We start from the raw sequence: 16,173 nt of genomic DNA on the forward strand, positions 1-16,173 counted from the left end.
TATTTTCCTCCTCTCTTTATCTTTTTAGGGCTTTCTTTTCATCTTTTGACTTCTTGCTTGTAATAATATCTGCAAGCATCTCTTTTCAAAGTTCTAATTCAAAATTGATTTAGTCACTGTGGAAGCCTTACATTAGTGCTCTGAGAAGATTATTCCACTGTCAGAAATTGAAGAAAAATTTCACCTATATATTTAAAGATCTGTGATTTTCTGGAGGTCTTGCTCATAACTCAGAATTGGGAATGCTTACTGAATATAATAGAAAATAACTGTAATAAAAATACATATGCTTTTCTAAAAATAGCTGATATAGTAATGCAAATGAAGAAATTGATGTGAAATTGTGGCATTGAAACAGTAATCTGAAGTAAAATAAACATACTGAACAGGTGAAAAGATAACATAAATATAGTTTTGTTCAATTCCACAAAAATATAAAAAGAGGTTAGCTACAGAAATCCGAGATGCTTTGACTATACATCTCCCAGTTTCATCCCAAGGAAGACCAGGCTCCCACTACATTTCTTTTACCATGAATAGCCAAAATTTACCTAGATTCAGCCCCTTAGTATCATGGTAACCAACTGGGATCCAACATCCCTCTGTTGACTCCATATTATATATCTACGTACAGTCCTACCATACCCAAACACTGTCTTCTGTAGAATAATGCTCAGGAATGATGACTTCATGGAACTATATGTGCACCTGGAACTGAAAATTAACATTCATGCACAAAAAAAACCAAGCAGACGGCAGCAAAAGCAGACCAGAAAATACTTTCATTTTTATTCTTCATTTCTTTCATTACTCTGTACTACACATAAACATGTTCACATGAACATTCAGCCTCCTCTATGACAGTCAACAAGATTGCTGATTAGTAGTGCATACCAACAATACACTTTAGATGCGTGTGTTAGTTGCTTTCCTACCCAGGTATGAAAATTGCAAACTATCAGACTGACAGAAAAACCTGGATGGTATCCATCCACATTGCTCCAGCCATCAGCAGTCATGAAGGAAGAATCTATTAAAGACTACAGGATTGCACTGTCTATTCAAGTTAATAGTCCCAGAGCTTCTACTTCTGATATCCAAAAAGCTGCTCCACCACATCCCCTGCTGTTGGTGTCACTGTAAAATTTCAGGTAATGAGGTAAGGGGCACACTTGGGTTCTTCATATGCCAAGATGAGGAAAATTAATTTTAATGCTAAAAAGATGGGAGTACTGTTACAGACGGCCACTACACGCTTCCAGCTGCTCTATGGTACTTGAATCTGGAAGGGAAATCCTGTTATAAACAAAGCAGAACATTTTCTGACATTATATTAGTGCAAAAGGGGTATGGGGGAGTATGGGCTGTAGGATTAGGAGTGCTATAGCAAAAAGATTATTGGAAAAGTAAAATAGAAGTGAAAAGAAACTATTTCTCTATGATAGCTGCAGCAAATACAACTGTTCAGGAAAAGAAAATGTGAAAAATAATAATGCTTCTTGAGAAAAGTGAGGTAGAATTTGATCATTTTCATCATTGGTTCAAACTGTAAAAGAATTTTCTGTTCTAACTGTATATTTCCACTTCCTAATTCATAGTTGATTCAATTTGTTAACAAATACTAATGTTTAATCAATCATTTGTGTTTATTCACTGATTGATATGTGAGGACAGTGGAGCTCACTTAAAGAAAACTGGACATTAAAAATGAGAATAAAATACTATGCTTGATCTTTTGTGAAATAGTTTTCTTTTGCTTTCTTCTGGCAGAAGGGAAAGAGAGATATTATGGACCTGTCTTCTTACTGATTATTTGAAAATATTTTCCTTGGTGATTTATCTTCTGCTTTTATTTTTTCAAGAGAAAAAAAACTGTATGTTTATTTTGAATGCAACATCTTTCTAAGAATCATTTCCAGGAGACTTACAGCTTGCACTTACTGACACACGTACCACATTGGTATTTTTACTGACAATTTTATTTCTAGTTTCTAAAATTCTTTTATGATTTTAAAATCACTGTATCATTTAAAAAATTTAGAAAGATGGTGGTATGTGCTACTGAATTCAAACTTTAAATACTAAAGGCAAACACAAAGATCCATTCACAACTTTGCCGCAATCAATTTTTTTTAATGCTGCAAGGTAAATATCAAACATGGTATTTTAAAATAGCTGAACTTTCTAAGATTTTTATGCAAAGCTATTTGTAAACAAAACAAAACCAAAAGTAAAAAATATTTCTGAACTCTAAAATTTGTAAAGTAGCTAAACGTAACCCAAATCTAGAATCTAAAAATTAAATACTTAAAAGCTTTCATTTGCTTCTTGTCTGATTTCAGTACTACTGTGACGGATGCTCTGAAAGTAATGCCTCCTATTTTGTGATGTTGGCCCACAGCATCAGAGGCGGATGGTTGTATTTTCTTACTAATTTCCCATTAGATTTTGTTTGTGTGTGACAGATAGCAGCAGAGGGGCATTTTGACAAATGGCATCTGACATGGAAGTGTGAATGAAGCAAAGGTTGAATTCCTGCATGTGAAAAAAAAACACTGATGTTCACTGATGCTTGCTGAACGTTGATGGAAACCAGATAGTGGGTGTGAGCACAGTGAGGCAGTGCTAGTCTGTTTCAGCAGTGGTGACAGTGACAGTGGGTCACTTCCACTGTGCACCAGCTACAGTGTGGCATGGAGGCTCTTGTTTATCAACAGTGACAGTGCACAGCTAATGGTGATGGCTAAGTTTCAAAACTGTAGGTATTACTTTCGGAGTGACATAATCACGCAGATATAATAATACAATTGGAATATCTGAAGTTTACTAGGAAGGACTGAAGTCTTTACACAGTAACTTAAAAAAAATAAGATTAAGCCACCAAAATAATCAAAGGAACATTTAAAGGCACAGCACTTTTGTTCATTATTCTCCAGTAAAATAAATAAATAAATTTCCACATTTTCTTTTTTTTTTTTTTTTTTTTTTTTCCCCAAAAAAAATTTAAGATAGAAGTTGTTTTATTTTTACTTTAGAACTTATGTTCTAAATCAGTGAACTGTGCATACTTCTGGACAGACAATTTCTACAACTACTAATGTACCGGCAACTGACTGTCAACCTTCTGCCACTCTCTAGTGTGAAACTCATTGGGGATATCATAATGTGATGTGCAGGCAGATAAAATGAACACCTCTAATTTTTTAAACTCACCATATATCCATCATCACACATTTTCTCAAAGAGGTATTTGCACTAAGTGTATGTATAAAAGAAAAAGCAACGAAAACAAAAAATGGAGCTATTTGGAGAAACTATGCAAAAACTGAATAACTGAATTAAAGCTCTTCATAACAGGAAAAAATTACAATCCTCTCATTTTGACTGCATATGTCATCATCTTTTAATTCAGGATATTGCTTTGTTATTATAAGAGCAAAAGGGCCAGAAAGCAGAAGAGAAGTATCAGTTTTGTTCCTTTACAGTATGCTTTGAAGTTGATATTACCATCTCTTCCTAGCAACTGAACCCGAATAAATACTTGTCCCAGTCACTCAGAACTGCATAGTTTTCATGAAGACTACAGCTTCAGTTTGACTAGCAGTAGACTCATAGTCTGCCCCACAACCCACCCAACAATCAATTTTGTGAAATCTTTATGAACTTTAAACCCATTGGGATTTAATGCCAAACAAGAAATACTTCTATAAACACATGTTCCTAAGAAAGATTGTAAACTGCAAAATAACAGTCCATTTGAGAAAAGAATGATCAGAGGGACACACATGCAGGATATCTTCACCCAGAAGACTGGAAGCACACATACTACGTTTACCATATAAAAGGTCAGAAGGATGAGAACCTGACTGGACAGAATATGTGTCACATCACATAAGACTTGGGAAAAGCCCAAAGCAGAATACACCAAGATAAATCTCAATCAAAAATCATCAGAGTAATTAGTACAGAAGAAGAAAAATTACCAATAGAAAATCTGAATAAACATTTCATTCTGAAATTTCAAAACCATGGATAAAATTCCATAAATGTGATCAAATTCCACTGATTCACCTGAGTTTATTTGTGAACAAGTCTTTTTTCTAATTAAAAAAATTTACTGGTGCTATTTTCTTTCTCGTCTTCTAGTAAGCAGTAGTTGGTAGTTTTTCAGCTCTGCAGAGACAGAAGTTCATTGGTGCTATAAAGCAGAATTACACTTTTATTTGCCAAATCTCTTTACATTTCAGACTGTGTTATTGTTACTGTTTTCTCCTTATCTCATTTTACATGAGGAATATCAGGTTCTTCTGTGAATGATCACAATGGAATCATGGAATGAGATATACTTCAAAACCAACACATTTGGTATTTGGATAACGTAAGTAACTTTTATACCACTTGTCCTTCTTTAAATACGTGTGTGTATGCATGTGTGTGTTCATACAGTCCTATTTTAATACCAGTATTCAGAAGTGATAGAATCAGAATCACCAATGTTGGAAAAAACCTCTAAATTATACGAAGTTATATGAAGGAAAGTGATATACAAGTATCAATTGTAGAGAAAGGGCAGACTGAATTGATGAGGAAAAAAAAGGACTTTGATCTCTGGCTGCTGTCTTCCAATATTCTCAGATTTAATTTCTGCTGTTCACTTTGGACGTTCTGTTGTTTTCAAGCAAAATCCATTTCATTATGTTTGCTTAATTTTATAGCCCAGCTCTCCTGCACACAATCAAAGAAAGTTACATTTTTCTAGACATGCTGGATCTCTATTTTGTTTGTCTCTCTGTTAAGCGTACTTGTACCACCATTTTATTTACAAGTTCTGTGCCAAGACACAAGGAGGAAAATGACAGCAACTTAATAACATATCTTAACAGAAGGAAAACACTGACATTTTGGGGGTCATAGCACCTACTTTTAAAGTAAAATATTTCCTTTATCATCTTAGAGCTATTGTCTATACGAAAACTCATATGGATCTCCAGTCCAACTTGAGAAAAGTTCCTTTTTTTTTTTTTTTTTTCCAGAAGAAGGAAAGGTATAATGAACTGTACAATAAGCCATTTTTTTTAATGCACTTTTTAATGCACAGGATATGAGGAGAAAATGTTTTTTCTGAAACTCCTCGGGCCTGTGTTCCCCTTCAAGGTTATGAAGGCAGACCTGCCCAGTCCCCCATGGAATTTGTTGGGTGATTAGGGTGCTCTACATGCAGGCCAGATGACATTTCTCTTCAGTATAAAGGCTTATACCTTAGATTATTATTACTTTTTTTCTGTTTCTTCTGAATAGCTGTTTTTTAATATGTGTGAGTGTTTATAACATTTATTCTAAGATTGAAACTGTTGTGCAGGAAGTACAAAGAGATTGTAAAATACTCATTACACTTCTATGTACCTACAGCGACCTAATAAAAAAATGTTTTCTGTTGGACAATTAGCTTGCATATAGAATCCATCACTTGTCCTTATCCATAGCAGGAACAATAAAAAATTATTCTGTCTCCAGAGACAGAGTATCTGAAGAACCATTCTCATGAAAACAGATCCAAACAAAAGGTTGGATACAATTAAATTCAAATGAATAGAAATAAGCAATACGCTCTTTGAGTCGTGCCAGACATTCTATGTGCCATTCATGTTATTTTACATAAAAAGCAAGACCTGCTGCAAGCCTTCTTAATGTCTAACTAGAATCACCAAAAATTCTACCTGAGTAATCACTATTTATCACTATACGTACCACACACTGTCAATATATCAACTTCTTGAGGAGCAATAACAAAAAATGTAAGAAATACAACTTTCTTGAAATTAAATACTTTTACAATGATTTTACAGCACTTCAAGAAAAAAACAGATTTACATTTGTGTATAATTTAAATGTATATATGCATTAAAGGAAAAATATACAGAAATGTCCTTCCCAAGGGCTCGTTTGGATATGTATCTATTATTGGCACTATAGATAAAGACATCATCAAACCAATTTTTATTACAAATTACCAAATAACTATGTAACTATAATTCTAGCCTGTGAAGATTAGCCTTGAATTCAAGAATAAAAATACTCCAAGATCACATATATGATGTCAGGAGACATTGGTTCTGATATAATGATATGTTCAATGTGAAAAAGAATGTCAGTGGAAAATTTGTAAATTGCATTAAAATTAGAAAACAACAAACAAATAAAAAACATAAAATTAAATGATTTTAAAGCATTTTAAAACTTTGTTTATATTATTAATTGAACTATAAAATCAATTCCATTAAACATTTATTTCACAAAACATTTAAATGTCTGAGGTATAAAGGTTATTACTCATTTATAGCTTATTAGATGCTTCTCTTTCTTCCATAACACTGTTCATCTGACTTACACTTCATGCTCAAGTCATGCATATTGGAGCTGACTCTCAATTACACAAAGTCTTTCTCCAAAGATGACAGTCCAAATACAGTAGAGATAAAATACATCAAGGTTTAAAATAGGTCCGTTCAGCCCCACTGCCGCCTCATCATGAAATGATATAATTCACTGATGCTTCTGCCTAGCCTAACATATGTTCTATTCACTGCCTGAGTCACTCTTCATTTGTAATTATTTCCCTTTTTTTCCCCCCTTCTTGTAATACTTTGCTTGGTTGAAGACAAATACTGAAAGGAAAAAAGAGTATTATCGTATGATGACCTGTTCCAGGGTGTTAAGTCCCTGTCAAGGTTTGATTTTAACATGGGGTATTGATGACAGTACATCAATTCAGGCATCATGTCCGGAATTAGACTATATTAATTATCACTTGAGTGCAGTATGCATGAAAGTGCTGTTTCATTGACTAAAAGGATTTGACTGAAAGAAAATCCATTTCTCATCTGGTTGCTTATGGATAAAGACATTTTTTCTCTTTGCTGTGGATTGTTCTTTATTAAATATGATATATATAAGATTGAATAGACTGTTTCATTCAAAAACAGATATGAATATTTTTAAACAAAGAATATTAAATTCATTGTTTTGTTGGCAACAACTTAACAATGTATCAAAGTTTACAGTTTAAACACTGCATAGCAAATTACAAAGAATATGTCTAAAAAGTATATATATATATATACATAAATGAACCAAGAATTATTTTAAAACAAAAACAATTATAAAAAACTTAAATTGTATAATTTTGTCGAAGTGAAGAAAATGCTTGTTAATGTTCAGAAATGTTACTGGTCTTTCTCTTAATAAAAAAGTGAAGCTCAAGATCACTGAAAAAAATTGATAGTTACTTCAAGACTCAGAAAATGTCTATCTTATAGCCCTTAATATCTACTGATCATCCCATTAACAGTACAATTAAGAAAGATACACTCAAAATTTTCAGTCTTGCTTAATCACGGTACTTGAATGGAAACAGTTATCAGCTTTAACTAGTTTAACAGAATTACAAGTACTAAAAAACATAACCTATCAGAGAAGTGAATGGGAAATTATGTTTTAGTAAGCAATGAATTTCTACAATGATAAGTTTCAATAAAGGGATAAGCAAGAAGGTAACACTGATCATCTGAGGCATCAAGAAAGGCATTATCCTGAAAGCATCACAAAAGGCATAATCAAATCCCAGAGATTTTTCTACCAACTAGCAGATAATACATTATATAGATATAGCAGATGATGTAGAAATCCTTTGCGTGTAAACCGGGTAAATTTTAAAGAAATTACTAAACTTCAAACAATGAAGCCCGTGGGATCAGCAGTCGATGATCCTCTCTCTTCAGTAGGGCTATTTACACTCATTTCCTTTGTATTGCCCTACTTCCCTCTCCTGATTGCAAAGGGGAGTAGGGTAATGCAAGATCTCCTTCCATGCATGATCTTCTCTCTGCTCCTTCCTTCAGGCTGTGACCAATTCTTCCCTTCCCACAGCTCTTTCCTCACACAGCCCACAGGTGTAATATCTCTCATCTCAAGCCGACTTCTTTTGCCAGAGGATTTCATTCCACATGTCCCTGGAGGACACCAAAATTGTGACTGAGTCCAAACTATGCTGAGCATGGTGATGTGTAATAGCAGCTATAGCAAAAATGACAGTATCATAGAACTCAAAAAAATTACCTGAAGTGAAAATTTAAATCTTGGTTTCTTCCAGAAGAAAGCAAAAAACAAAACACGTAAATTTGTAGGGCAATGTTTTCTTAACTTTTGAATACTTTAAAGACAAAAATGTCAAGATTTCTTTCCTTTACAGAGGAGCCCAACATGACAAATAGCAGGTAAATACGATTACATTTTGCTTTCTCTGGCTCGTGCTCCTGGGTTAACAACCTGCAGAAGCAGAGGTGAAGTCAGCTAGTCTCCCATCTTCTCCACTCCTCTTTTGATTTGCATACATTTTGAATTCTTTGAGTTTAAAGTCTAATGCTTTAAAATTCATACAACTTTTGCACACTAAAAGCCAACTGCTTGCTCCTTGTTTTTGAATGGTGCCTGTGGAAAAGTATGATGTGAATGAATGGCACCATTCATTGAAATCAAAGGAGAGCCAGAGAGTTTAGTGTAGAAAAATGAGAATGATTGACAACAGAACACTGGTTATGCACACATAGGTTATGCAAAATTCGGGAGGCTACAAAGCAATAATGAATGAAAAGGAACTGTGTGTGCTGAATGGGTGACTCACCACACCTACACCCTTCAGCGAGGCGCTTGCACATATCTTAGGAACAAGTCTCAGTAAAATATCATCATGCCAATGGTTAGACTCCATCAAAACCAAGGAAACCACAGAGATTATTTTAATACTTTAAAATGCTATTAAGGGCATTATTTTAAAATACTTTTCCTGATTAAATACCAACTGCAATCTGCTACCTCAGAAAAACTGCCAGTAGAGCTCCATGCTTATTTGGATGACTCAGTGATCAAATTAAATCACATTATCTTTGATCTTTTGGTTACGGTGATGTAATCAAGAAACTTTTGATCTGAGAGTAACATCTTTTAGCTCGCAGCTGTCTTCAGTGAATATTTGCTACATCCCCATCTTTCTATGTATAATATAGTCACGGTTTCCTGTTGGGAAGTAATGCATTCTCCAATCTTTCACAAAGTAAAAGAAATGTGATATTCAACCAATAATTCTACAGAGGCTTAAGGAAGAAGATAATAAGCTTTAGGGTAGGAAACAAAAGTAAACACTCATCAAGACAGGCGGAGAGAAAACATCTGACTACTTCAAAATGTCTGAGCATTGCACCATTATAATCAGACAAACACTGGGAAAAAGGGATCAGATAAAGCAAATCAGATCAGGAGTACACAAAACAGTTCACAAATTCTTGTGCCTGATTAGAAATGAATCTGAACCTAAAACCTAAACATACAAGAACTCTGGGAGCACATAATGATCATGCATTTGATCAGCTTAATATAAATTATATTAAATGTATTAATACTTTTAATAGTATTGCTATTAATAGAAACAAAAACCTGTGCACAGACATATAAAGGAAGTGAAAATCTGCAGCAAAAATCATAGTCCAGTGCTAACAGCTAGGAAGAAGTGGAGCTGAGACAACCCACATTATTATCATTTTTTTTCCTGACTTGTTCTCTTGATTCCAAAGATATTGCTGGTTACCCAGCAACATTTTGCACCATAGATGAACATCTGAAATCAATGAATCTGTAGCAATGTAGATGAATTCGTGGGAGAGTCAACACAGAAAAACTTAATTACCCCAATCAAAACAAAACTTGCTGGCAGGGATACAGGCCCTTCATACGCAGTAAGATACACATAGGTTGCTCTCAATAATGCCTGCTATTATTTCCATGGAAAATACAGTAGATACAAAGAGGGCAATAAAACTGTTTGATAGAGCAAATTCTCAGCAACAAAATACTTATTTTTCCACATATTCACCACCGTTAGCTGTGCATTTTCACCAGTGATGAACAAGAGCTTGTATGCCATGCTCAAAGCAATCTGCACCACCGGAGTTGACCTATTGTCTCCGTTGCCACTACTGAAAAGCATCATCCACAGCCTCATAGTGTTCACTTCCACTGTTTGGTCTCCAGAAACATTCAGCAAATATCATAGAATGTTAGGGGGTGCCATGTTTTCTACGTGGAGGAATTCAGTGATCCCATTCTGCTAAACTGCCCCTCTGCTGCCATCTGTCTCACAGCAACAAAATGTAACAGGATATTGGTGGGAAGGTTCAACTCTGCTGTCATACCACCAACATCCACTTATGTTAAAAAGACACATATTTAAAGTTGCCAGTTTGTCTGGAGGCTGTTTGAACTTTATGTCATTAATCAAGACAGTGTTATCCATCCCAAAATGTTTCCACACTCTGCAGCAGGTTAATAACAACAATTTGCAGACACCTGTTTCTTTGACGTTCCTGACTTGAAGTGTATAGTTTAGCAAGATGAAACTTGAAGAACAATTAAATTATCTGAAACTGACTCAGTAAAGCATTACAAGACCATTCATTTCTTTGCTGGTTACTGATAAAGAGATGGTGATATTTCTTAAAACTGGAAGAACAATTGGTAGCACTGTGGGTATAAAAAAAAAAAAGAAAAGCATTTCTGGACCTGATATACTTAAATCTGTAGTGAACAGAGGACATCACAATACGTATTGCAAATATGAATAAGTATGAAAGTTATGTTATGAATTCTTCAAATCGCAAAGCATACTAAATCTGAAGTATTATGAAAAATTGGTTAAATGTTCGACGAACTAAAACAAAATATTTGGCACATTTAATATTTTTGTCCTGAAAGCGTCTGTAAGCTGGTACTGATTTTTCCTCAATTTGTTCTAACAGAACTGCATAATTTTATCCCACCAAATCAAATTTCATCAAATTTTCTTCAATAATAGCTCAAAATATTGTTCTCTTCGTATATATATAAATGAATTGATTACATAGCACCTTTTGAAAAGAAATGTACAGTTTATATTAACTATAATAGAGTATATTAGGACAAAAAAATAAACTGCAAGAAAACCAGTACAGGTATGAATCTTTATTGTTTTGAATCCAAGAAAATTCTCCAATGGTAAAGCAAACAAATGCCATCGTATCAGAAAAACAAGAATAGAAATAGGGCTATTATTAACAAACTTTCAGTATACCTTTCTATGGTTTGGAGGGACTTAGAAAACAGGGAAGTAACTGTTCTCACAGCAGTTCAGGTAAGAATGCTGCAGTGAGGCTGCAATGAGACATCAAACATTTTTACCTAAACTATTTCTATGAATTTTTTTTTTGGGGGGGAAAAAAAAGTAGATGCGTTTCCAACATCTTACACAGTATTCAAATATATACACACCATTTTTTGTTACAGTAAGCATGCTTTATATTAATATATTAAAGCACTGACCAAATAAATGTATTGTTAACCATGTGAAATCACTGCTATTCAGAATACCAGTGCGAAGGAGCTCTCTAGTTTTGCTGATAAACAGTATTTCTCAAGAAATGAATTTGTATTTGCATTCTTATTGCCTTCTTGGTGGCTCATCACTTCCTGTAATAACTTCTGATTCAAACGAAGTAGACAATTGTACTGTGAGCCAAATACTTATTGTAGAGACTAAGTTTCAGCACCTTACAATTGAGTCACTCCATCAAACTGTCAATTCTCATACTAAAATACTGGCTAAAGATTATAATCCTCCATGACAAGAAAATCAATTAATGATTCTGATTTGACCAGAAATCCTGGATTCCAACAGACTCTTCCACTTGCTAGAGAAAAATAGCACCATGCCTATAACTGAAGAGCAAGAAACTACTCAGTAAGTTATTCCTGTACTCTGGTCTTGACTGTCCCTCTGTTAGCCACATTAAACATGCTGGGAGGCATTTATTTTTTTTATTTACTGATAATACTTATTTAAGGGAAAATATGGTAAATTGTGCACAAATAACAGAATACGAAAGATAGCATGCAGTCATTTTCTCAAAGGTTATGTTGAAGCCTCGTTATAGGTCATTTTTTATCTGCCTCCATTGCATCCGGCAAGGTCTATCTCAAGTTGTTATTCAGAATACGTTCTTTATCAATCATGAGAAGCTTCAGTTTGCACTAGAGCTAAACTTTAACCATTACATGAAGCTATTATTCTGTTCTAAGTAGAGCAATAGAAGTTTACTGAGGAAGACTTCTCAATTTTTTTTTCTTCTACTATCCAACTTTTTCACAGTTCATTACATTCAGTCTTGGGTAGGGCTGTGCAACAAAAGGGTTTCTGTCCAATATTTTTAAATAGCATTGCCTTTATGCTTTGCATCTGAGCAATAAATATCAATTGTCAGCTCATACTGGAACAATGAGCATATTGCTTTAGGAAAAAGCTTCTCTTTTTCTTTCAAAAAATGAAGGCATGCCAGAATGAAAGGTTGGCAAGAATGCTCTGAGATTACACTAATTCATGTTAAATTTTGCTCATTATTAACTTTCTCTTTCTCAAAGTTCTGTAAAGGTTACTGGAAGACAAGAGTATCTATTAAAAATGTCAAAGATTCACTGTTAATTGGGCAGGGTATGGAACTCAAAGTGGCACTGCTGTGCAATTTTATCTATCAGTGTACAGTAGTTGACATTCATTTTAATTTTTAGATGGCTATACAACATTAATGCTACTTCCACATTTCATAATACTTTTAACTATAAATAGCAGTTAACCCTTCTGAGAGTGTTAACTTCTACTTAAGTGGCGGAAGTCATTCCTCAATGTGTCCTACCCTATCACTAGGAACTACAGTAAGTTCCACAACTTTCTTTCTTTTTATTTCTTCTTGCATCCATTGAATGGTCGAGAAGAAATATCACACAAGAGAAGACCACCAGTGTACCAATAATGCTACAGTGCTATGTAGCACCTATAGATATGTCAATTTCACCTAACAGTCAGTCAATGAATGAAATCAGATCAGAAATAGAGATTGTTTTGTGAAGGAGAATGAAGAGCATGACAGATAAGCAGAGAAAAAGCATTTCAAAGGATTCACAATAAATATACCTTTGCTTTAAGGGAGATGTACACAATATTGGTCAATTCAATTCGTAGATTAGAAGTACTCTTGGATTTTTCCCAACACTAGGTTTCACCCATTACTAATGCCTTCAATTTCTTGTTGCTAGGAAACTTCTTCCAAACCTGGTGGATGATCATAAGATCATAGGAAAATTCAGGTTGGAAGGGACTTCAGGAGGTCTTTAGTCCAACCTTCTACTCAAAGCAGGGTCAGCCATGAGGTCAGAACACGGTTATACAAAAATGGCTGAATGAGTGATGTCCTAGCCTCATTACACGTACTTCTTAGCTGGGCTATCTATAGTAATTGGAAACAACATTTTCATTTTAAAAACTGGCTAGTGCAGTGCATTTTTCTTTAACAAGATGTGCATTCTTAGCATTAGGATTCTTAGCTTGGGTATTCTTAACTCTGAACATCTCCACTTTCCACAGTGGCTTCCCCTAGAGTTCAAACGATGTTCAAAGTCTGTTCAAATATTAAAAAGATGTCAGCTGCTCACCTAAAAGACTGACTAAAGCTAGACAGTAATCCTCTGACCTAAAGAAACTCTCACAAAAGGGAAAAAAGCTTTCTTGAGGATACTCTGAGACTGCAAAATGCCTTCCCACAGTGGTGACAAAATATCAGAAATACTGTCAAACCAAGCATGAAGTTTAGTTCTCTGATACCATATTTTTATAAGTAATCTGTATACTTATACATATTTTCATATGTTGCAAACGTTGTATTTACTTGTACATATCTCTTGGTTTTGCTAAAGGTACAGAGTGTAGAGTGTTTTTAAACAAAAAAACAATCAAGAACATAAAACATACTTAGATATTCCACTACATGCACGTATGAAAGAGAATAAGATAAGAAACAGAGCTACTATCTTTGTAAACTGATAGTATACTAAAACATTCTGCTTTGGGCTTCAAATTCATGTCCTTAAACTTACACAAACAGAACTTGAATCTCCAGTTCCAGACAAAAGTCTGTCTTTACTAAGTATTAAATATTCAACAACTGAAATTTATGGAAAAGAAAGGACATATAAGGCATATTTCCAAAGAGAGGAATTAGATAATTAGGATAGTTAAATATCAGATACCGAAAACAGCAAGGCATGCTAAATTATGATTTTTACTTTACACTGGTGTCACTCAGAGAAAGAAAAAAACTGCATCTTTAAGATCGAAAATATATGATTTTATATCTTCAAATGTTCTTCCTTAACTTTACCTTAATTTCACATGCATATGATTTCCACTCAGTCTTCATGTTATGGATAAAAAGTAGAATATTGTGAGAAATGAAGGAAACCCTCAAATTATCATAATGCATGTACTGTGAAATTTAGAGGCAGATTAACCTGAACGTTAATTCACATACTGAATAAAATGAGCAGTATAATCTTTAGCATTTTTGATTCATTTCATGTAGTTAGTTGGCATGAATGGAAATCCATTGCCATTCATGCTTAATAAACTATCAGATACTGTTTGTTTTTAATTTTTTTTTTTTTTTTTTTCTGTGACACAGTTTTAAGTATCACTTATAAGGACCATGATAAGCATGTCAGAAGATTACTCAGCATGAGAGGTCACACTATATATCATGGAATATTAACAGTCTGTATGCTGTCTTTTCACTTTCCTGGAAATCTAAACCAACTTAGTTTTAATTTACTTTTTAATACTATGTGTATAGGATAGTTCCTTACTTTTCTCTGATCATTTTAATAACGATGTTCGTAGGATCACCTATTAACTCCTGGGAGAATACAAAGACAATTGTGTGTCTTGGAGTAAAGTGTAATTAGGTGCATTTTTTTCATACATCATTTTGGCTTTAGTATGATTCAGTGAACACATGCAGTTTTAAAGAAATTACAGATTAAATTCTTTTCTAGTGGTTTATTTAAATTCGTTCTTTGAGATATCATTTGTACAAATCCTACGTAACCTCACTTTAAGAACTCATTATGGTTTTGTTGTTGTTGTTGCTGTTCATCAGTTCAAGAAACAAAATCATTCTCAATACCCTATCACTCTTCTGAAGAAACAGTTTGAACTGTGAATAATTTTACTTCATTTTGGCAAGGAAGCGGACTGGACTGCTCTAATTGGCAGCTGGAAAGCCTGACTCGTGCATATTGGCTTGCTGCCAGAATATAAAAAAAAAAGTTCTTGTTTGGGGAACTGCTGGGAAGGAGTGCTTCTCTGCTTCTCAGTCAATGACAAATTCTCCTCCCACCTTCCACCTCTTCATTATCTGCTCAGCTGAAGCTACTGGAAAGGCATCTTTTACTAATTGATGATGATAATATTACATAACATTCACAGGCCTCTTTCAGAATTGTGACTTTATTGTTCCATCTCAGCAGAATAAATTCATAGTAAAATTTTACCTTGTTACTATCACTATGTTACATTGTTTTACGGTAGCATTTCAAGTACAAATCTACAAAGACAAATTCTGTCCTACAAAAGGAATTCATATTTTACTGAAGAGGAACTGTTATTTATGGTAGACTAGCTGAAAAACAAAAAAACATCTTCCTTATCCTGCTTGCATACAAAATTGTTAGAGGTTATGGTACTAAAAGTCTTCAATAAAATCATTTTATTATATGCTTGATCTTCCCAGCTGTAGCTGAAGGTTTTGTGTCCTAGCTCCGGGCTAAATATGCTGGGGGCAACTGGTCACATGTTTTCTTTTTTTTTTTTTTTCCCCAGACTGTTCTGTCATTGTCTGTACAGCAGGAGAGGTTTTTCCATTAGATGTTGGTGACTGTATGGTTCCAGGTATGCAGGTAGGTCTAGAAGCTCAGTTCTCAATAAGGGTTCAGATTTGCTACTTTTACACAAGCCAAACACTTTGGTGAGCAGTGCTGTTATCCCTAAAGCAACAACTAACCAGTAAAACACTGTTTTAATTTGGTAGAGGAAAGCCCTTATGAGAAAAATACAATTCAAACTTTCAATTAATCATTAGAGAAACTATAAAAAATAGGATGATAAATAAATTGTATTTTTGCATGTGATGCAAAATATTCTATTTGAAAGAGTAGAAGCACTGTAAATCAGATAGATTTTTACTGCTACCACAGTTACCCAAT

General features: G+C 34.2%; 1 protein-coding gene across 3 annotated transcripts in view; it reads right to left on the bottom strand.

The window, feature by feature from the left end:
• Window positions 1-16,173, bottom strand: part of KIAA0825 (KIAA0825 ortholog) — a 229,984-nt gene that overhangs the window by 57,971 nt on the left and 155,840 nt on the right. Inside the window, exon 20 of one of the 3 annotated variants that reach the window (XM_042823069.1) lies at window positions 7,192-8,009. The exons of the other annotated variants lie outside the window; for them this stretch is intronic. Coding sequence (XP_042679003.1) covers window positions 7,967-8,009 — 43 coding nt within the window. The 3' untranslated portion in view covers window positions 7,192-7,966. Of the gene's footprint in view, window positions 1-7,191; window positions 8,010-16,173 lie in introns of those variants that run through there. 3 annotated transcript variants of the gene reach the window in all.

The sequence above is a fragment of the Centrocercus urophasianus genome, unplaced genomic scaffold, assembly GCF_019232065.1.
Source record: "Centrocercus urophasianus isolate 14NV4802_14NV808 unplaced genomic scaffold, USGS_Curo_1.0 seq_21, whole genome shotgun sequence".
Classification (NCBI taxonomy): domain Eukaryota; kingdom Metazoa; phylum Chordata; class Aves; order Galliformes; family Phasianidae; genus Centrocercus; species Centrocercus urophasianus.